This window comes from Sander lucioperca, chromosome 7, assembly GCF_008315115.2.
Source record: "Sander lucioperca isolate FBNREF2018 chromosome 7, SLUC_FBN_1.2, whole genome shotgun sequence".
Lineage (NCBI taxonomy): Eukaryota > Metazoa > Chordata > Actinopteri > Perciformes > Percidae > Sander > Sander lucioperca.
This window is the reverse complement of record NC_050179.1, coordinates 21,281,285-21,305,172: the sequence shown is the minus strand read 5'-3', so window position 1 is coordinate 21,305,172 and position 23,888 is coordinate 21,281,285. Positions and strand designations below refer to the sequence as shown.

General features: G+C 43.1%; 1 protein-coding gene across 2 annotated transcripts in view; it reads left to right on the top strand.

Moving 5' to 3' along the window:
- The first annotated feature begins 7,968 nt into the window (after positions 1–7,968).
- The window catches only part of LOC116060819 (carbohydrate sulfotransferase 8-like), a 25,095-nt gene continuing 9,175 nt past the window's right edge, over positions 7,969–23,888 (top strand). The window contains exons 1-2 of one of the 2 annotated variants that reach the window (XM_031314569.2): positions 7,969–8,243; positions 19,504–19,651. In XM_031314569.2, coding sequence (XP_031170429.1) covers positions 19,546–19,651 — 106 coding nt within the window. In that variant the 5' untranslated portion in view covers positions 7,969–8,243; positions 19,504–19,545. Of the gene's footprint in view, positions 8,244–19,436; positions 19,652–23,888 lie in introns of both variants that reach the window. The other variant, XM_031314568.2, reaches the window with a different exon arrangement.

Sequence of the window (23,888 nt, the reverse complement as noted above, 5' to 3'; positions counted from 1 at the left end):
TCTCTACACCTAGTCCGTGACATAAAAGCGGTAGAAAATATTCACATTTAACAAGCTGCATTCACAGAAGTATACGTTTTTTTCTTAAAAAAATGACTCCAAATTACTAATCAATTGTTGAAAATAGTTGGAGATTGATTTTGTTTGTTAAACATTATCTTTTACGTACACATTGTTATTTTAATCTATATATAATCTGTCTATCTCATGTGCCTGCAGGTTATCACCAACATGGAAAGGTTTCACACTCAAAACTTCACACTACATCTGATCCTGTTTCACTCTTTAACATATTCAGTCTCTCTATCCTGATTTTGGCTGTGTCTCTGCTCTGCCATTTGAACATTGACTCATAATAAACCTATAAATCTATAAAACGGATGCAGTCGTTACAATTCTGATGCTGGACGTGAGTTTGGACTTTGAAACTCCACATATTGTTTTAAAGGCTCATATTTCATGTTTTTTTCTGTTGGTCAAAGTGCTCTTACAGATCATATGACCGATCATCACTACTCTGTTAATAACTTCATGAACTCAATGACAATGTTTGATGGAACAACCAGTCTGTTTACCAACATAGATTTGTTGATGTATTGACGTTTGATTTTGAACTGTAATCATCTGGTTTTGTGTTTTCTGCAGTCAGAGAGACAAAAGTTGTTTTTTGAATTGAATACATGTTTTGACATTTGTACATTAAACAACATTTATCTTTGTGTCAGGGATTAGCTCCTTTCATGTTGTATACACCTCATTGATAATAGATTATCAGTTTAAATCACAGCTGTGCATGAAAATATACAATGATACATGATGCATAATTACATCTTGTTAAACAATCTTCAGCAGTCCAGGATGCATTTTCTTCAGGAAATTAGTTAAAGGTCCCATGGCATGAAAATGTCACTTTATGAGGTTTTTTAACATTAATATGAGTTCCCCCAGCCTGCCTATGGTCCCCCAGTGGCTAGAAATGGTGATAGGTGTAAACCGAGCCCTGGGTATCCTGCTCTGCCTTTGAGAAAATGAAAGCTCAGATGGGCCAATCAGGAATCTTCCCTTTATGACGTCATAAGGGGAAAGGTTACCTCCCCTTTCTCTGCTTTGCCCGCCCAGATAATTTGGCCACCCATGAGAGAGAGACGTCATGGCTTGCAAACAAGCGAAGCATGGCAGTTGGTCAAGACCACCCCCCCCCCTCCACCTTGCCCCCCCCCCCTCTCCTCCTCAACAGCATTTAAAGCAACAGACACAGAAATGGTACATCCTAAGGAAAGCTCATTGTGGGACTGGCTCTAGTGGCTGTAATTCTGCACCAAGGCTGAATTTCGGGAAAGAGACTTCAGATACAGTATTAGGGGACCACTAAGGTCTATATAAAGAGACTTCAGATACAGTATTAGGGGACCACTAAGAGATCTGGGGACTGGGGTTGTTGTGGATGTTCCCCCAAGTGTGCTGCGGCCCAAACACCAAATACAAACAAGTAGCACATCAGGGGCCTGTTTCACAAAACTAAGATAAGGGATTAAGCCGGGATTTCCCCATTATCTGGATGAATTAAGCCTTGACTCGGTTTCACGAAAGCGGAGGCACATAAATCACCATGGATATTTATTCTGTGCAGCCTGCTCCCGACCAGGCTAACAGCCAGGCTAACAGCTAGCCTGCTCCCGACCAGGCTAACAGCTAGCCTGCTCCTGACCAGGCAACAGCCAGGATTTATTTAATCCTGGTGCCTTTTCTGTTCACTCAGCAGTCACTCTGATCAACGAAACAAATGTGTTCTTTAATAGACCTAGTTATTCCATGTTTTTATAGCTGATTACGGATGTCGGGCGGATGGAGACGCGCCAAGTTGTACTTTATCGTCACTTTTCAAATACGTTAATCTCACTGTTTACCACAAGTTTGTTGGTCTTATTATTATTTTCGATACCTTCTGAGTTAAATAGGAATTGTAAAATAATTTCTGTCAACATATTACTAATTTTTTGGACTATAACCTAAATTATTAGTTTCAACAATCATCACCACATCAGATTGACAGATTATTATTAGATAATTATTAGATTCAATTGGTTTCAGTCAGAGTGTGCATGAGGCCACTCACTGTTTTAACCACACCCTCAACCTTGTGCTAGAATATGGCATCGAAATAATAATAATATATCCGCAGAATCCTTTATTATCAGACCATTTCTTAATAACTTTCGAATTCTTACTACCCAACTATACGAAATTAGATAAAAGTTTCTACACTAGAAGCCTATCTGACAGTGTGATAGCTAAATTTAAGGAAGATATTCCAACAGCATTTGACTCAATGTCGCGCTTTAATATAACAGAGGACCGTTATGTTAACTTTAGTCCCTCCCAACTTGATAACTTTGTAGACGCTGCTACGGCCTGCCTACGGACTACTTTAGACTCTGTTGCTTCTCTCAAAAAGAAGATGATGAAGCAAAGGAAACTAGCACCTTGGTATAACTCCCAAACTCACAAATTAAGACAAATCTCACGAAAACTTGAAAGTAAATGGCGTTCCACCAAACTGGAAGAATCTCGTTTAGATTGGCAAGACAGTCTGAAAACCTTTAGGAAGGCCCTCAGAAATGCCAGATCAGACTACTATTCATCACTAATAGAAGAAAATAAGAACAACCCAAGGTTTCTTCTCAGCACTGTAGCCAGGCTGACAGATAGCCACAGCTCTATTGAGCCATCTATTCCTATAGCTCTGAGTAGTGACGACTTCATGAGCTTCTTTAATGATAAAATTATAACAATTAGAGATAAAATTCATCACCTTTTGCCCTCAACTTCCAATGGTTCACCTTTAAATGCAGGAGTGCTAGAAAGAACGACAAGACCTGACATATACTTAGACTGCTTTTATCCTATAGACTTTCAACAAATAATGTTAAAGGTCTCTTCAGCTAAGCCATCTACCTGTCTCTTAGACCCCATCCCAACGAGGCTACTTAAAGAAGCGTTACCCGTGGTTAACACTTCATTACTAGATATGATCAATATGTCTTTATTAACAGGTTATGTACCGCAGTCATTTAAAGGAGCTGTGATAAAACCTTCTGAAAAAACCCACCCTCGATCCTGAGGTCTTAGCCAACTATAGACCTATATCTAACCTTCCCTTTCTCTCCAAGATCCTTGAGAAGGTAGTCGCTAATCAGTTATGTGATTTCCTACATAGCAATAGCTTATTTGAGGACTTTCAGTCAGGATTTAGAAAGCATCATAGCACAGAGACGGCACTGGTGAAAATTACTAACGACCTTCTAACTGCTGCCGACAAAGGACTTGTCTCCGTACTTGTCTTATTAGATCTTAGTGCTGCATTCAATACTATTGACCATACCATCCTCTTACAGAGACTGGAACATTTAGTTGGCATTAAAGGAATCGCACTAAACTGGTTTAAGTCCTATTTCTCTGATCGATCGCAATTTGTTAATGTTAATGATAAATCCTCCAATTACACTAAAATTAACCATGGCGTTCCTCAAGGCTCAGTGCTTGGACCAATTCTATTCTCCTTATATATGCTTCCTCTAGGCAATATTATTAGGAAACACTCTAACTTAACTTTAACTTTCTGTTAACTTTCACTGTTATGCGGATGACACCCAGTTATATCTGTCAATCAAGCCAGACGAAACCAGCCAGTTAGCTAAACTTCAAGCGTGCATTAAAGATATAAAATCATGGATGACCTACAATTTCCTGATGTTAAACTCAAACAAAACTGAAGTTATTGTGCTGGGCCCCAAACACCTCCGAACTTCATTATCTAAAGATATAGCTACCCTGGATGGTATTGCCCTGGCCTCCAGCACTACTGTTAGAAATCTAGGAGTTATTTTTGATCAGGATCTATCCTTTAACGCCATCTAAAACAAACCTCTAGAACAGCCTTTTTCCATCTTTGTAACATTGTCAAAATCAGGAACATCCTGTCTCAAAACGATGCTGAAAAACTAGTCCATGCATTCATTACTTCCAGGCTGGACTACTGTAATTCCTTATTATCAGGATGCTCAAATAAGTCCCTTAAAACTCTCCAGCTGATCCAGAATGCTGCAGCGCGTGTTCTGACAAGAACTAAGAAAAGAGATCATATTTCTCCTGTATTAGCTTCTCTGCATTGGCTTCTTGTAAAATCCAGGATTGAATTTAAAATCCTTCTCCTGACCTACAAAGCTCTAAATGGTCTAGCACCATCATATCTTGAGGACCTCTTAGTACCTTATTGTCCCACTAGAGTACTGCGCTCCCAGAATGCAGAGTTACTTGTGGTTCCCAGAGTCTCTGAAAGTAGAATGGGAGCCAGAGCCTTCAGCTACCAGGCTCCTCTCCTGTGGAACAAGCTCCCAGTCTGGGTCCAGGAGCCAGAGTCTTCAGCTACCAGGCTCCTCTCCTGTGGAACCAGCTCCCAGTCTGGGTCCAGGAGCCAGAGCCTTCAGCTACCAGGCTCCTCTCCTGTGGAACCAGCTCCCAGTCTGGGTCCAGGAGCCAGAGCCTTCAGCTACCAGGCTCCTCTCCTGTGGAACCAGCTCCCAGTCTGGGTCCAGGAGCCAGAGCCTTCAGCTACCAGGCTCCTCTCCTGTGGAACCAGCTCCCAGTCTGGGTCCAGGAGCCAGAGCCTTCAGCTACCAGGCTCCTCTCCTGTGGAACCAGCTCCCAGTCTGGGTTCGGGAGGCAGACACCGTCACCACATTTAAGAATAAACTGAAAACCCTCCTCTTTGATAAAGCATATAGTTAGGGAGTGAGGAGATCCAGAAATGCTTGTTACTAACCTAGCTCTGGGGAGTTTACTCCCCGGAGTCCTTATGTTTCTTTTTCCCAACATATTTCCTTGGATTAGGATGGCACCAAGATCTTGGCTGCAGCTGTCGCCGTGGTCCTGCTTCACTACACCCTACGTCCTGCTGAACCTGCTACATCCAGCCATGCCCTGCTGTACCACGCTACATCCTGTAACGTCCTGCAGTGCCACTGTTCATCGCCCTCCCAACCGGCACCGTCAGACACAGCCTACCAAGAGCCTGGGTCTGCCGAGGTTTCTTCCTAAAAGGGAGTTTTTCCTCACCACTGTCGCACTAAATGCTTGCTCTTGGGGGAATTACTAGAATTGTTGGGACTTTATAAATTATAGAGTGTGGTCTAGACCTACTCTATCTGTAAAGTGTCTCGAGATAACTCTTGTTATGATTTGATACTATAAATAAAATTGAATTGAAATTGAATTGAAAGACGGACACCCTTCTCATGACCCAGTGTAAGTACTTAAAACTCTTGATTGACACAGATGGACCTGCTGTTCTGACATTTAATTCAATTTAATTTTACTCAGTGTCAAATCAGAGTTATTTTGGGACACTTTACAGATAGATTAGGTCTAGACCACACTTACAGTAATCCCCCCAAAAGCATTTAGTGGGACAGTGGCGAGGAAAAACTCCCTTTTAGGGAGAAACCTGGGACAGACCCAGGCTCTTGGTAGGCGGTGTCTGAAGGTGCCAGTTGGGGGTGTGATGAACAGTGGCAATAATACTCACAATAAAGATAATGGAACTATGACTAGAAATAGTAGTTGTAGTAGTTCATGGCACAGCGTCAGGATTTACAGAGTTGGGAGAGAAAATGGGTTGGCCAACACACTCGCTTTCTACCTCTGTGTGGACACAGACTTGAGAATAAAAGCCTCTCTGAGGACACAGACTTCAGAATAAAAGAGTTCTTTGTTCCTAAATGAACACTCGGCAGATTTCTTCAGTCCGTTGTTGTGACAGAGGATCTGTGGAGAACAATGCTGTGGGTCTTTAAATCAATAGTCTTCATTACTCTCAGTACCCAGCGGTGAATGTCTGTATTCTCCCTGCAGCCGGCCACCACACAAGAAGAAAAACAGGTGAATTAGCGGCTGACTGGATCAATAAGTGCCACCACGGAGGAAAACACCATCTGTTATCTCAGAACTTAATGAACTCATTGTGCGTGGCTCCTCCTAAATGTCGAAAACAGTGATGAAAACGTAGAGAAATGACAAAAATGTTGAAAAAAGTGACAAAAACTGGTTTCCTGGCAGAATTCCCTTCGTCTCTGAGCTTCCTCGGTGGGACGGACTAAGACGTGAGGAAGGAAGCAAGTGAAGGAAACCAGGATGCAGTTTAGGAACCTGTAGCCCAGTTCCTTATGCAACAGTTACTCTGTATGTACTGTATATTTTATATATGTGCCCAATGAAAAAAAATGTATTTATGTTTTTTTCTGTATTTATTGTTTATTTTGTCAATTAATGTTTGTTTGTTTATGTATGTGTAACGGGCGTGCATTGTCTTTAACAGTCTTATATCAGGCTGGATGCACGTCCATTAACCCTTGTATGTTCTGCGTTGTGTTCTATGTTGTGCTGAGTGAAGGAAGGACCCGGACCATGACCAGCTGCTGGTTGCTCTTTTAATGAAGGCAGAACGGTGGCTTTATCTGTACGAATCAACAGGAAAAACACATAAGGTTCTGTAACATGCAGTCTTCTCCACATAGCACACAGGTCTCAAGCTCCTCCTCTCAGCTAGTCTGGCGCGGACTGCACATACATACATGACTGATAAAACTTTTAGTATCAACAGCAAAAATATTTTTAAATAAAAATGTGAAAATGAATTAGATAAATTATAAAATTCCCCATGTATTTAACATGAATTTCTTTTACATGCTTAATACAATCAGTGTAAACAATATGCCAGATGAATTATAATGAACATTATGCACATACCTGTACAAATCAACAGGAAAAAAACATAAGGCTCTGTAACATGCAGTCTTCTCCACATAGCACACAGGTCTCAAGCTCCTGTTAGCAGATAAACATACAGAAAACCCTGTAGACTAGCATGTGGAAACATGTCTACTTTAAAGCTTGCAAAAAGTCTGTTTTCAAGGTTTATATTCAATTGACACATTAACTCCATGTTCACAACCTAGAACTTAACATTTATACATGCATAAAACAAGGTTTGCATTGTTCAAAAACCGAAATAAATGTTTAAAAAATCACGGGCAAAATAATACATTACCTCCTCTCAGCTAGTCTGGCGCGGACTGAGAGAAGCACCTGAATGACGGCACAAGGCCTGCGACCTCTTAAAGTGACAGTACAGGTATTAACACCTTGGTCTGAATACACCATTCAGGCATAAATATAGGCAATAAAACACATCTTAAACATATAGAAAACAATATTCATCAGGATTTGGTGAAATTTCAACCGTAAAAGTAACGATATAATTTCAGCCCAGTTACATATGCACCTTTCAACAAGGCAGATTCCAAACTTATTATTACTTATTGTGAAAGTAAAACCTTGTGTGATTGTGCAGCAGCAGGGGGCGCCAGAGGACAGACTGAGACACATCCCACAGGTCTATTTATTCAGAAAGTCTACATAGTTTATAATGATTGTTAAACTAACTGATTTTACAGAATTATTCTGTTTTATTTGACAGATTGTTCCTGTATTTTTAAAAACACAAAGATGACAACTATGACAATGATAAATAATAATAATAATAATAATAATAATAATAATAATAATAATAATAATAATAATAATAATAACTTTATTTATAAAGCACCTTTAAAAGCAGAGTTTATACAAAGATGAATATCATAGATCATATAAAATCTGTAAATGGAGTGAATGGATCCTCTCCGGTGAACACACACACACACACACACACACACACACACACACACACACACACACACACACACCGTCTCCGTCAGAGAGAAGGTGAACGAGCTGCTCTGTTATCGCACTGAATTATTACACACTGCTAAAAATAACCTCAACACACACACACACACACACACACACACACACACACACACACACACACACACACACACACACGAGTTTTTAAATGGACGTTTTATTGTGAAGGTCTGACAGCTGATCTTCCGGTATCTTCCCATCTTGTCAGCTCGACCCGCCCATCCAGCGGGAACACACTTCTCCTTCTGCTCTCTGTCCGCTGGAAGTTTGGGCGTTTTCTCTCCCGTTGCTCCGTTCTCATCTCACTTACCGGACATTTCCCCGGGAAACAACAGAGCACCGGTTCCCGTGCGGTCGTTATTAAGCTTCTCTCCGGAGAGACGGAGTTTCCAAACGGACCGTAAACTCCGCCGACAGCCTCCATGCTGCTGCCCGCACAGGTGAGTCCAACCCGGGGAGAGGAAACACAATACCCCGCCCTGTTTTACATATACTCTTTTATGTATGTATATATATATATATATATATATATATATATATATATATATATATATATATATACTCCATGTTTAGGATCATCAAACCATAGATTAACCATAGATATATGACCATAGATATATGACCATAGATATATAGGCAAGGCAGCTTTATTTGTATTGCATATTTTAGCAACAGGGCAATTCAAAGTGCTTTACATAAAACAAAGAGCAGTTAAAAACAATTAAAAAAATTAAAAACAGATAAAATACAGTATAATAGTTACAGTGCAGTATAAGAAATTAACAATTATTTAAAGAAACATCTTCAGCCTTGATTTAAAGAACTGAGAGTTGCAGCAGACCTGCAGTTTTCTGGGAGTTTGTTCCAGATATGTGGAGCATAAAAACTGAACGCTGCTTCCCCCTGTTTAGTTCTGACTCTGGGGACAACAAGCAGACCTGTCCCAGACCACCTGAGAGGTCTGGGTGGTTCATAATGTAGCAGACCTGTCCCAGACCACCTGAGGGGTCTGGGTGGTTCATAATGTAGCAGACCTGTCCCAGACCACTTGAGAGGTCTGGGGGGGTCATAGTGTAGCAGACCTGTCCCAGACCACTTGAGAGGTCTGGGGGGGGTCATAGTGTAGCAGACCTGTCCCAGACCACTTGAGAGGTCTGGGGGGTTCATAGTGTAGCAGACCTGTCCCAGACCACCTGAGAGGTCTGGGGGGTTCATAGTGTAACAGACCTGTCCCAGACCACCTGAGAGGTCTGGGGGGGGTCATATCATAGTGTAGCAGACCTGTCCCAGACCACCTGAGAGGTCTGGGGGGGGTCATAGTAGACCTGTCCCAGACCACCTGAGAGGTCTGGGTGGGTCATAGTGTAGTAGCAGATCAGAAATGTATTTAGGTCCTAAACCGTTTAGTGATTTATAAACCAGCAAAAGTATTTTGAAATCAATTCTTTGAGGCACAGGAAGCCAGTGTAGAGACTTCAGTACTGGAGTGATGTGATCCACTTTCTTGGTCTTAGTGAGGACTCGAGCAGCAGCGTTCTGAATCAGCTGCAGCTGTCTGAGTGATTTTTTAGGGAGACCTGTAAAGACTCCGTTACAGTAGTCAAGTCTACTGAAGATAAAAGCATGGTCCTGCTGAGACATAAGTCCTTTAACCCTGGGTATATTCTGAAGGTGGTAGTAGGCTGACTTTGTTATTGTCTTAGGCCGGCTTCACACTGCCTGCATGGCGTTTCTGTTGCGTGTCAGCTGTGTGGCGTTTTCTATGTCTTTGCACACCAGAAAGGTGTCTGACGCGGCGCTGCTGCTGCTAGCCTTGTCTGGACACATGGATGTTTCCATAAACATAAACATAAATATATTCTGATCTGATTACAGCAAAGACAACGTCGGCAGTATTGACGGCAACATAGGTTACAGAATATTTCCTTCTGGATTGACAGGTGCAATATTTGAAAATCAATAATTATTAGGGCCCGAGCGCCGACAGCGGCGAAGGCCCTATTGAAACTGAAGGAATTATTATTTTCCCGGCAAATGAATTGGCTTTTTGAGGGGCTTAACATATTCAAAAACTCACCAAATTTGGCGGTCGCATCAAGTCTGGTGAAAATTTACGTATTTTAAGGGTTTCGGGAATAGGCGCGCAAAAATGGCTCGCTAGCGCCCCCTACAATGTTAAAAGAATTGAGCCCCTGCAGTGCGTTTAATGTAGACTCACGAAACTTGGTACACATGTGTATCATGTCAAGATGTACAAAAAACGTCATTGAAGCCATACCCTAAGCCCAACAGGAAGTCCGCCATTTTGATTTCAAAGTTCAAAATTAGTGCGATTTTGGCCATTTCCACATGTCGTACTTTAACGAACTCCTCCTAGAGATTTCATCTGATGTACTTCAAACTTGGTCTCTATCATCCCAACACCTTAAAGATGAAAATTTATTAAAAGAAAAACTTTTCGTCTGACGGTGTGGGCGTGGCGTGGCGGCCATTTTGAGTGTTGAGCGATGAACAAATAAATTGTTGTAACTTGAGTGGACGTTGTCGTATCTGCCCGAAAATTCTCACGATTGACAAGGGTCCAGGCCTGAGGACACCTACAGGCCATATTTGACTTTTGGTCATAGCGCCCCCCGCTGGCAACAGGAAATGCGCCTTATATGACAAACATCATCCGATTTACATGAAACTTAGAATGTGTGGTCTACATGTGATAATGAGCCGGCCCCTATAATATAACCACGCCCACTTACTCAGGCCACGCCCCCTTTCATAACATTTGTACCGTTTAAGGTAGTCTTGTGTGAGGTGTCATTGAAATCAGCAGAGAGTTGCTTCTTCATTGGTGATGTTTTGCCCCGCCCCCTATGCTTAAGCCACGCCCCCTTTCATAACATTTGAACCGATTAAAGTAGACCCATGTGTGAGGTATCATTGAACTCAGCAGAGACTTCCTTTTTAATTGGTGATGGGTTGACCCGGCCCCTATAATTTAGCCACGCCCCTTTTTATAACTGGTGACCCATTTAAGGAAGAGTCTTGTGTGAGGTGTCATTGAACTCAGCAGAGAGTTGCTTCTTCATTGGTGATGGTTTGGCCCGCCCCCTATGCTTAAGCCACGCCCCTTTCATAACATTTGAACCATCTAAGGTAGAGTCTTGTGTGAGGTATCAATGAACGCAGCAGGGAGTTCCCTTTTCATTGGTGACGATTTGCGGTGTCTGAGTGCTGCGCAAATGCACGGTCGCAAGGAGCGGCGACCGCCGGTGACCCCGACGCGCGCAGAGGAGCGAGGGCCCGTCCATCGCTGCTTGCAGCTTTAATTATTATTATTTTTTTAAATTACATTTATGTAAAAACCTCGAGACTTTCAAACATCAACATGTCATTTATTAAACGTATTTGTGTCTAAATGACATATAAACATCTTTTCGTATTCTATGTTGCCTGGAAACGCTTCCAACACGCTTGAAAAATAGGCGTCGGTTCTATTTCTAGCATGCACACGCATAAAAACGGACACGCCACACAGGTTACACGCTCACGCCACACAGGTTACACGCTCACGCCACGCAGCCGACACGCTCACGCCACGCAGCCAGTGCGAAGCCGGCCTAAATGTGGCTGCTGAAGTCCAGGTCTGAGTCCATGACTACACCAAGATTTCTGGCTTTGTCTGTTGTTGTTAACATTATCGTTTGAAGCTGAGCGCTGACTTTTAATCATTCCTCTTTTGCTCCAAAAACAACCACCTCAGTTTTTTCTTCATTTAATTTAAGAAAGTTCTGACACATCCAGTCGTTAATTTGTTCAATGCACTTAGTCAGTTGTTGTATTGGACTATAGTCCCCTGGCGATAAGGTTATGTAAATTTGTGTGTCGTCCGCATAACTATGGTAACTTATTTTGTTGTTTTCCATAATCTGAGCCAGTGGGAGCATGTAGATGTTAAACAGGAGAGGCCCCAGAACGGAGCCTTGGGGAACTCCGCACGTCATATTAGTATGCTCAGATGCATAAATACCTATAGACACAAAGTAGTCCATATTCTTTAAAGTGCTCATATTCAGCGCATTTAAAGGTTCATAATTGTATTTAGAGGTTGTATCAGAATAGGTTTATGTGGTTTAATTTTCAGAAAACATCATATATTTTTGTTGTACTGCACATTGCTGCAGCTCCTCTTTTCACCCTGTGTGTTGAGCTCTCTGTTTTAGCTACAGAGTGAGACCTCTCACTTCTGTTCCATCTTTGTTGGGAGTCGCACATGCTCAGTAGCTAGGTAAGGACTACTAGCCAGTCAGAAGCAGAGTATGAGGGCCCTGACAGTACCTAGGTAAGGACTACTAGCCAGTCAGAAGCAGAGTATGAGGGCCCTGACAGTACCTAGGTAAGGACTACTAGCCAGTCAGAAGCAGAGTATGAGGGCCCTGACAGTACCTAGGTAAGGACTACTAGCCAGTCAGAAGCAGAGTATGAGGGCCCTGACAGTACCTAGGTAAGGACTACTAGCCAGTCAGAAGCAGAGTATGAGGGCGTTCCATGCTAGCAGCTAGGCGAGCATTATAACGTGTGTTCCAAAGTGACCACGTTTGTCTCTGAAGTAAAGGCTGGACTACAATAGAGCTGTTTGGAGCAGTTTGTGTTTTTACTTTGTAAACCTATAACATGCACAAAAAGATATATAACACAATAAAGGAAAAGGGAAAAAGCCAAAAAGCATAACATGAGCACTTTAAGTAGGATTCAAACCAGTTTAGTACTGAGCCAGAAAGGCCAACACAGTTTTCCAATTGGTCTAGCAATATGTCATGGTCGACCGTGTTGAGATCAAGTAATACTAAGACTGAAGTTTTGCCACTATGTTTAAGTGGATGTCATTTAAGACTTTAACAAGAGCTGTCTCAGTGCTGTGGTGTGGTCGGAAACCCCACTGGAAGGCATCAAAACTGTTGTTTAGTGACAAGAAAAGAACCGCTTTTTCAATGATTTTACTTAAAAATGGAAGGTTTGATACCGGCCTGTAGTTGCTCATTAGTGACGTGTCAGGAGATACTGAATCACACGGGGAGCTAGAGGAACACGTTGCTGCACGCAACAAGGACAAGCTACAATCAGAAAAAATGAAAAGCAATACAAATCCAATCAGCGGCCATGTATTGTCCCAGCTGTAACATGTGATGGTGTTTTAATATATCGTCCCAGCTGTAAGGTGTGATGGTGTTTTAATAGATCGTCCCAGCTGTAACATGTGATGGTGTTTTAATATATTGTTCAGCTGTAACATGTGATGGTGTTTTCATGTTGGATTGTAAATGTTTATTGTAGTTGAGTGTTTGAATGGAGGAGGAGGAGGAGGAAGAGGATCCATCTGCTGGTTGGTTTCCTCTGTCAGAGAGAAGGTGAACGAGCTGCTCTGTTATCGCACTGAATTATTACTCACTGCTAAAAATAACCTCAACACACACACACGCACACACACACACACACACACACACACACGTATGCACACACGCACATATACAGTACACACACACACACACACACACACACACACACACGTATGCACACACGCACATATACAGTATACACACACACACACACGCACACGCATGCACGCACACACATATACAGTATATATACACACACACATACAGTATATACACACAGATATATACAGTATACACACACACACACGCATGCATGCATGCATGCACGCACGCACACACACACATATACACACACGCACACACACACACACACACATACACACAGAACATGCATGCACACACAAACACACACACACACACACACACACACACACACACAGAACATGTCTTTAACACTCTTCGGTTCTCACAAAGATGAATAATCTGATGACACTCAACCCCTCCCCTCCAAAGGTTGATGTTTCTGTCTCTGGGGGGGGGGGGGGTGTTTACCGTTTGAACGCTGATCCATTAAACTAGCTCAGCGTTATGATTTAATATTCCTCCGTTAAAGCGTTAGACGTGTTTGTGCTGCAGGAGAGGATGAACAGAGTGTGAAGCTGAACCAGGATCAGGGTGTAATTACCATAAGCACCTTAAACGTAAACACGCAGAGGAAGCACAGTCACCATGTCAAATAATCTACAAAGGGCAGTTATTTGCGGGGCGGGACACATTAATAAAACATGGAAGCAGAGCAGAGTGTCTCGGGTTACAGATGTTTCCCCCCCGCTCTCCAGGGAGCAGCACACATCTCTCTGAGTTATGATAATGGAGCCCAGCTTCCACACAAACGCTTTCATACACACTTTTAAAATCTGACCAGGAGCACACAACAGAACGGACCAGAGGGGGGAATCACAGGGCACCCTCGATACGATACAGCATGCAGCACATCTGTGATGATCAACATACTGCTGACAGTCCCATGATGATACATCAGGACATCGGTCCAACTGTGAAGACTAAATGAAAAGGTTAAGTCCAAACTGTTAGAAAAGTTTTTCACTCTGTAAATTAAAATGACAGAACTAAACAGGGTTCACACGTTCTGAAAAAGAATGGAAAAGTTATGGAATTTGAAAAATGCTAATTCCAGACCTGGTTTTGGAAACATAAAAAGACCCAGAAAGTTTTGGAAAAGTCATGGAATTTACAGCATAATAATGTGATTAATGAATGTATTTCACGTCGTCCTAACCTCACCGTTATATTCAGGGAGTGATATCACGACTCCCACCATGAACCACATAAAGTCATTTGATGGTTAAACCTCTGAGGGGAAACTTTAACACAGATTTATATTCTTATTGTATAATGTCGACTGACATTTTCAGGAATACATAATCATGGAAATTTGCCAAAAAGTCATGAAAAAGTATTGGTTAAAATGCGTATGAACCAGACTAAAGAATAACTCTGGCTCCAGACTCGGGACTTCCTCCTCATTTCCACCAACTGCAGAACGTCTGCGGACCGGCTCCGTGCTCCGCCGTCCTTAAATACCACCAGGTCCGGATTTGCTGGCCTGACTGACAGCTGAAGTCACGAGATCTCGCGAATTCACGTATGATCTCGCAATATAACAGGATGTAGTTTCAATCAACAGAACCACAAAACCAACAACAGTTTGTTTCCATTCATTATATAGTGCAGGGAAATATGATCCGCCGTGAGCACGGTGGATTTTATTTTGAAAATTAACCGGATGTTTTATTTTGTTTCTGTGCTCGACTTCCTGTCCCCACTATCTGCCGTGTGCTGAATTGCTGCGGAGCTCTCCGGCGTCCGGCTTATTATTATAACTTATTATTAACATACCCACACTGACTTATTATTATAACTTATTATTAACATACCCACACTGACTTATTACTTATTATTATAACTTATTATTAACATACCCACACTGACTTATTACTTATTATTATAACTTATTATTAACATACCCACACTGACTTATTACTTATTATTATAACTTATTATTAACATACCCACACTGACTTATTACTTATTATTATAACTTATTATTAACATACACACACTGACTTATTACTTATTATAACTTATACTACGAAGCAGCCCGACTGGTTGAGACGGGTTGGGACGGGTTGGGACGGGTTGAGACTGGTTGAGACGGGTTGGGACTGGTTGGGACGGGTTGAGACTGGTTGAGACGGGTTGGGACTGGTTGGGACGGGTTGAGACTGGTTGAGACGGGTTGGGACTGGTTGAGACGGGTTGGGACTGGTTGAGACGGGTTGGGACGGGTTGAGACTGGTTGGGACTGGTTGGGACGGGTTGAGACGGGTTGGGACTGGTTGAGACGGGTTGGGACTGGTTGAGACGGGTTGAGACGGGTTGGGACGGGTTGAGACGGGTTGAGACTGGTTGAGACGGGTTGGGACTGGTTGAGACGGGTTGGGACTGGTTGGGACTGGTTGAGACGGGTTGGGACTGGTTGAGACTGGTTGAGACGGGTTGGGACTGGTTGAGACGGGTTGGGACTGGTTGAGACGGGTTGAGACGGGTTGGGACTGGTTGAGACGGGTTGGGACTGGTTGAGACTGGTTGAGACGGGTTGAGACTGGTTGAGACTGGTTGGGTGGGTCTATCCTAGAGGTTGTGTGGGTTCCTTAATAACACGCTGCTAACCCTAACCGGGAGCGTTTTGATAAGATAAGACTTTATTGTCTGTAGGCGCAATACAAGCTCCAACAATATGAAGACAACACAACAACAACAATATGAAGACAACACAACAACAACAACATGAAGACAACAGTTGAAAACGTACGTAATGAATATGATGTAGTGGTCATAAATAGTCATACATATATTCCTACATGGGGAGGAAGCTGTCTCTTCTTTGCCCTCCTGAGCTGATTCAGCAGAGATGTTGATAAGGGAACAAAGTCATGTGATCAGATCTTCATCACACTACTGTGATAGAGTCTCAGGGTGGAGGATTACATTTCCTGTTGACCTTTGACCCTCAGAGTCTCAGGGTGGAGGATTAAGTTGACAGATGGAGAAGAACGCCATCAGAGATCAATATCTGGGTATATATATATATATATATATATATATATATATATATATATATATATATATATATATATATATATATATATATATATAAAATATCAGCCTGTGTACCTGCGTAGGTTAGTTCACCTGAGAGCTGAGAGAAGCTGTTTGACTGCTCCAGAGAAACAGATGTTCCTGCACGGCCTCGTGGGAACAGGAAGTGTGCAGTCAGCAGTAAACACACACACACACACACACACACACACACACACACACACACACACACACACACACACACACACACACACACACTAAGAAACACCCACACACACACACACACACACACACACACACACACACACACTAAGAAACACACACACACACACAGATACACACAGACACACCCACACACACACTAAGAAACACACATACACACTAAGAAACACACATACACACTAAGAAACACACACACACACACACACACACACACACACAGACAGACACACAGACAGACACACACACACACACACACACACACACTAAGAAACACACTGACACACAGAGTCAGTGTAGCAGCAGGTTCAAACACTTTGAAATAGAGTCTGTGAGAAACTGCTGAGTCATGGTATCAGCCTGATTTAATCTTTATTCTAACTAAGTCATGTTCACAGTCTCCAGGAGGAACTGGAGCTGTGGACGTGACGCAGCGAGCTTTAACTGATGTGTGCTTGTGGCACTCTACAAAGACTTCTAGGACCATGGGTGTTCACATCTTCCTAATGGATGTCACAAAGAGACATATTCTTTAGTAGTTTCTACAGTCTGTACAAGTCCTCACAAATATATATATACATACATACACATACAGTCAACATAGACACCTTCACCCCAAACACAACATATAAGTAACACACACACACACACACACACACACACAGACAGACAGACACAAACACACATACACACACATACACACACACATACACACACACACACACACACACACACAAACACACACACACACACACACACACACACACACACACAGACAGACACAGACACACACACACACATATACAGACAGTGCTGGGGAGCTTCATGTAGGGATGATATGGCTGATATAAGCCCCGTCTGTGGTGATAGGTATATATATATGATAGGAAATAGTTTTAGCATCCATACCACTCGCCCTAACAGGGTTTAATCAACGTTTTCATTCACTTGTCCGGGCGGGAAAGTAAAAAATAATTCTACTTGCCTGAAGTAAATTTTAACTGGCACCTAAAAAACATTCTCAAGGAAAAATGTAGTCTGAAGTCTAACCAACACCAACGCTAACACTGGCCTTACTAATCTATGGTTTTATTAATAAGCACGATCTTGATTTAATGTGTTTAACTGAAACCTGGTTAAGCCCTAATAACAGTTTAATGAGTGAGAAGAGAGGGTACACCCCCCGGGCACTGCCAGGTTCTCTCGAGCAAGGCACCGAACCCCCAACAAGTCCATGAGGCAACTGTCTGATTATTCCACATTTTCATTGTGATATTTTGTGATTAAATTCTGAATGTGCCATGTTCTCTGTCAGGTAAATGTAGTAGTACAATGTCTTCCTCTGATGTAGAAGTACACAGTAAACTACACAAGTCAGTAGTAGGCTATACAGTGGAGTTACATAATAAGGGTTCGGGGTCCTTCTGTAAGTCATTTTGGGGTACAACAAGCAGCAATCCCACAGGCCAAGCAATCGGCCCGTTCCAAACAGCCTCGGCTCTAGTGTTGTTAAGGACTCATTCCAATGTACGCAAATGTCTAATGGAAATGTAGCTTCTTTTGAATATGTGGCTCTTCAGCTGAGGTCCTCCTCTCGAGCTGCACTAAATATCTACAGGCCACCTAAATACCTCTCTCGGGTGACTTCACTTAACTGCTGTCTATAATCTGGATTAACTTTGACTGTGTAATTATTGCTGATGATTTCAAAATCAACAATGTTACAAACAGACAAAGCCAGAAATCTCGGTGTAGTCATGGACTCAGACCTGGACTTCAGCAGCCACATTAAGACAATAACAAAGTCAGCCTACTACCACCTTCAGAATATACCCAGGGTTAAAGGACTTATGTCTCAGCAGGACCATGCTTTCATCTTCAGTAGCCCTGGCTACATTTCATTTAGATATGGAGAGTTAAGTAGTTAAAACAGTCATTGAAATTATTTAAATGCAGTATAAATATATAAATATGGTGAAGAAAATATAAGTTAATGCCATATATATGTTAAAATGGTTAACACGAGTGAAGCGTTTGGAACGTGGGAGTTGTATTTGCAGTTTTAAAGGGTCAAAGTTTGAAGTTCATGCCATTGACTGTAGTTTGAGTGAAGTGTACATGATTCAGCATGCGTAATCAGCCACACAGCTGAACTTGATAGCAGCCTCGTCTTTGTTTACTTTATAGGAGGGTCATGACCTATCAGCCAATGTAATTACAATCCCAGGTAGAGGGGCGGGGCTTAGTTGTAACATGCAGATATTTCCGTTTTGAGAGATACAGCCAGAGAGACAGTCGCTAAGCGAACGAACTTCGTGAGGTTTAGTAGGTTGTAGAAGGACAGTGTTATCCATTACTGAGGCTGACGACCAGTTATGCTGTGTTTTGGAGTATTGTAATCTACAAGAGGAGACGGACGTTTGTGACTGTAAAAGAGAGAGGATCGGGGAAGCTCTTTGGGGTGTGTGTGTGTGTGTGTGTGTGTGATTTCATGTTGTTTATGGTGAAGGAGAACCAGGAAATGAGTCAGGGGGGGAAATGCAACGCTACCAAGCCACGGCCGAGCAACGTGTAGTTATATTTTTGGAGAGATGACGTCTACAGCGTAGGGTCGGTGTCTCCACATGCCTACTTACCATGGCGTTGATTTAACGCAGAAGCATAGCTCACGCTTTAGACGTTCAGGTGGAGTCCCAGCCAGCGTGGATCTTATGTAGACGGCTTTACGTGAACAGCAGCCTCTGCAGCTTCAGTAGCAGCCTCACCTCAATATAACATAATGACTGTGTGTGTGTGTGTGTGTGTGTGTGTGTGTGTGTGTGTGTGTGTGTGTGTGTGCAGGCTGTGCGACGGCAGCTGATTTGGGATCAGATGATCTGGTAGCTGCAGGACTAATGAAGTGATGAAGCTGCCCGGTGCTCTCTACTGCCCCCTGTAGTTCCTCTGAGTGATGAAGCTGCCCGGCGCTCTCTACTGCCCCCTGTGGTTCCTCCTGCTGCTGGCAGCCGGATCTCTGCTGCTGCTCGTCCGCCTGCAGGATCTCACCGACACCCCAGGTCAGTAGTTTAAACTGCAGCATGGTCCACCAACATGCAACCTGCTAGCCCTAACCAGATGCTAAGTAGTCTCGGGAAGGAACTTGTTTTGGTGTTTAGGCCTGCAGGTAATGTATGTTACCTAGACCTGTAGGTAATGTATGTTACCTAGACCTGTAGGTAATGTATGTTACCTAGACCTGCAGGTAATGTATGTTACCTAGACCTGTAGGTAATGTATGTTACCTAGACCTGTAGGTAATGTATGTTACCTAGGTCTGTAGGTAATGCATGTTACCTAGACCTGTAGGTAATGTATGTTACCTAGACCTGCAGGTAATGTATGTTACCTAGACCTGTAGGTAATGTATGTTACCTAGACCTGCAGGTAATGTATGTTACCTAGACCTGTAGGTAATGCATGTTACCTAGACCTGTAGGTAATGTATGTTACCTAGACCTGTAGGTAATGCATGTTACCTAGACCTGCAGGTAATGTATGTTACCTAGACCTGTAGGTAATGCATGTTACCTAGACCTGTAGGTAATGCATGTTACCTAGGTCTGTAGGTAATGCATGTTACCTAGACCTGTAGGTAATGCATGTTACCTAGGTCTGCAGGTAATGCATGTTACCTAGGTCTGTAGGTAATGTATGTTACCTAGGTCTGTAGGTAATGCATGTTACCTAGACCTGTAGGTAATGTATGTTACCTAGACCTGCAGGTAATGTATGTTACCTAGACCTGTAGGTAATGTATGTTACCTAGACCTGCAGGTAATGTATGTTACCTAGACCTGTAGGTAATGCATGTTACCTAGACCTGTAGGTAATGTATGTTACCTAGACCTGTAGGTAATGCATGTTACCTAGACCTGCAGGTAATGTATGTTACCTAGACCTGTAGGTAATGCATGTTACCTAGACCTGTAGGTAATGCATGTTACCTAGGTCTGTAGGTAATGCATGTTACCTAGACCTGTAGGTAATGCATGTTACCTAGGTCTGCAGGTAATGCATGTTACCTAGGTCTGTAGGTAATGTATGTTACCTAGGTCTGTAGGTAATGCATGTTACCTAGGTCTGTAGGTAATGTATGTTACCTAGGTCTGTAGGTAATGCATGTTACCTAGGTCTGTAGGTAATGCATGTATAGTGTAGCCTAAATTTCGATGCAACCTCAGTGATTTGAGTGTGATTAACCAAACGCACACACGCGATATCAACTGGCTAGTTCTCCTCCAGACAGCGACGGACAACGTCTCTTTTTGATCGCACGTGATCGAGATATGACGGGAGTATTTTCGTGGGATGGGATGGGAGCGACTTGATTCCCCCGTCACTGCCTCGAATGGAGGTTTTGTGTGTCTTTGTGGAGGTTTTGTGTTGGTTTTGTGTCTCTTTGTGGAGGTTTTGTGTCTCTTTGTGGAGGTTTTGTGTTGGTTTTGTGTCTCTTTGTGTTGTTTTTGTGTGTCTTTGTGGAGGTTTTGTGTCTCTTTGTGGAGGTTTTGTGTTGGTTTTGTGTGTCTTTGTGGAGGTTTTGTGTCTCTTTGTGGAGGTTTTGTGTCTCTTTGTGTTGTTTTTGTGTGTCTTTGTGGAGGTTTTGTGTCTCTTTGTGGAGGTTTTGTGTTGGTTTTGTGTCTCTTTGTGTTGTTTTTGTGTGTCTTTGTGGAGGTTTTGTGTCTCTTTGTGGAGGTTTTGTGTGTCTTTGTGGAGGTTTTGTGTCTCTTTGTGGAGGTTTTGTGTCTCTTTGTGTTGTTTTTGTGTCTCTTTGTGGAGGTTTTGTGTCTCTTTGTGTTGTTTTTGTGTGTCTTTGTGGAGGTTTTGTGTCTCTTTGTGGAGGTTTTGTGTCTCTTTGTGTTGTTTTTGTGTGTCTTTGTGGAGGTTTTGTGTCTCTTTGTGGAGGTTTTGTGTCTCTTTGTGTTGTTTTTGTGTCTCCCAGCGCTGCACATTAAGTGACTTGATGTAATTTGAATGTGTGGCTGCAGGAGCGTGACATGTGCGTTGTGTGGCCTATTTCAGTCCAAACAAAAACATGTCACAGCTCGCCGCCGCCCCGTCTCAGCTGCACGCTTTAATGAATGTTCTCCAGGGTGGGGGGGTGGGGGAAACAACCTGAATGACACAAACATTATTCTGCTGTTGAGTCTCAGCGGTTCTCTGAAACCTGCAAATGTTTGAACACAAAGAAAAACTCTGAGGTGTGGAAATGAAACGCACCTGATTCCTCCGGTTAGTTTCCCTCGGGTCTGAACGTCCTCCTGTGGGACGTTAGACAGAGAGATGTGAGTTTAAACAGCCGTCAGCAGTGATGAAGATGATGATGATGATGAAGGTGTCCTTTAAGAAGACGCCTCTCTGACCCTGAATATGATCCATATTAATATTAAACACGTCGGCTGGAAGGGAGGTGATGTCGGCTTATTCTGTGACCTCAGCAAGGTCACAGCATCTGCCGACGCAGGATTGGCTGCAGATTTTAAACACGTTTAAAGATAATTAAATAAAATGTTAAAATGTTAACACATCTCCACCCTGAAGCACACACACACACACACACACACAGACACACACAGACACACACAGACACAGACACAGACACACACACACACACACACACACACACAGACACACACAGACACACAGACACAGACACACACACACACACACACACACACACACACACTCACACACAGACACACAGAGCAGACATGCACACACACAGACACAGACAGACAGACGCGCACGCGTGCACACACAGACAGACAGACAGACAGACAGACAGACGCACGCGCGCGCACAGACAGACACGCACGCGTGCACACACACACACACACACACAGACAGACAGACAGACAGACAGACGCGCGCGCACAGACAGACGCACGTGTGCACACACACACACAGACAGATACACACAGGCGCACGCACAGATAGACACACACACACTCACACACAGACACACACACACACACACACACTCTCACACACACACACACACACACACACACACACACACACTCTTCAGTCCTGAGAAGTCTTCTGTTGTTCTCAACTCCCACTTCCTGCTCTGAGCTGCATGCTAACATGCTAACTAGCTCTCTGACTGTGTGGACAATCAGTGTCAGTGTTGTTCTGTTTTCGGGGAAGGACAGTCTCTAAATTCTCTAGATTCCACCAGGGGCGATTTCCAGCAGTCACACCCACTAAAGACGATGCTTGTGATTAGAGTTTAGATTCTCTGCCCGAGCCCAAACCGATATTTGGCCAATATTTTTCGCCGCTATCCCCGGGCCGGGCCCTTGATCAAGCATTTTATGTTTTTGGAATCATGACTTAATTAGCCTTATTGGGCGGGGTCAGCATGCAGACCGTGGTGAAGGACAGTATTAATTAGGTGATGAGACCGTGGTGAAGGACAGTATTAATTAGGTGATGAGACCGTGGTGAAGGACAGTATTAATTAGGTGATGAGACCGTGGTGAAGGACAGTATTAATTAGGTGATGAGACCGTGGTGAAGGACAGTATTAATTAGGTGATGAGACCGTGGTGAAGGACAGTATTAATTAGGTGATGAGACCGTGGTGAAGAACAGTATTAATTAGGTGATGAGACCGTGGTGAAGGACGGTATTAATTAGGTGGGTCTAGGTTATTTTTAGGTTTCTTCATTCAGATCATGTGTGATCCGTTCTGAATAAACTAACAGCAGTTTTCATGCTTCCTCCTTGTTATTCATTAAGATAATTCTAACAGATTTCTGTAGTTCTAACAACTCTGAGTTGTAGTTGAGAAGGTCCGTTATAACGGCCACGTATTAAAACATTGTCCGGTTTAAATCAGGATCATAATAACAGGTAATGTGTCGGGCCGGGCTCGGACACAACGGGCACGGGTAGGGGGGGCTGGATTTTTTGGGCCCGATCATTCCAGCAGGTGAGACGCAGCTCGTCGTAGGATATATAATGAATATAATAATAATGAAGTCACTGTGGTGCAGTGCTATCATTAGCGCTACATTCCAGGTTCAGCTGCTGCAGAACCAGCTGACAGGATCGGACGCAGCAGCTGCTGAGCTCGGCCAACCTGCATGCTGGGTAATTTATTATGAGTCCTGAGGGGGGGGGGGGGGGGCAGGAGTCAGTAAACACACCTGTACAGCTGCTGTCAGCTGAAGTTAGCACTCTGTGTGTGTGTGTGTGTGTGTGTGTGTGTGTGTGTGTGTGTGTGTGTGTGTGTGTGTGTGTGTGTGTGTG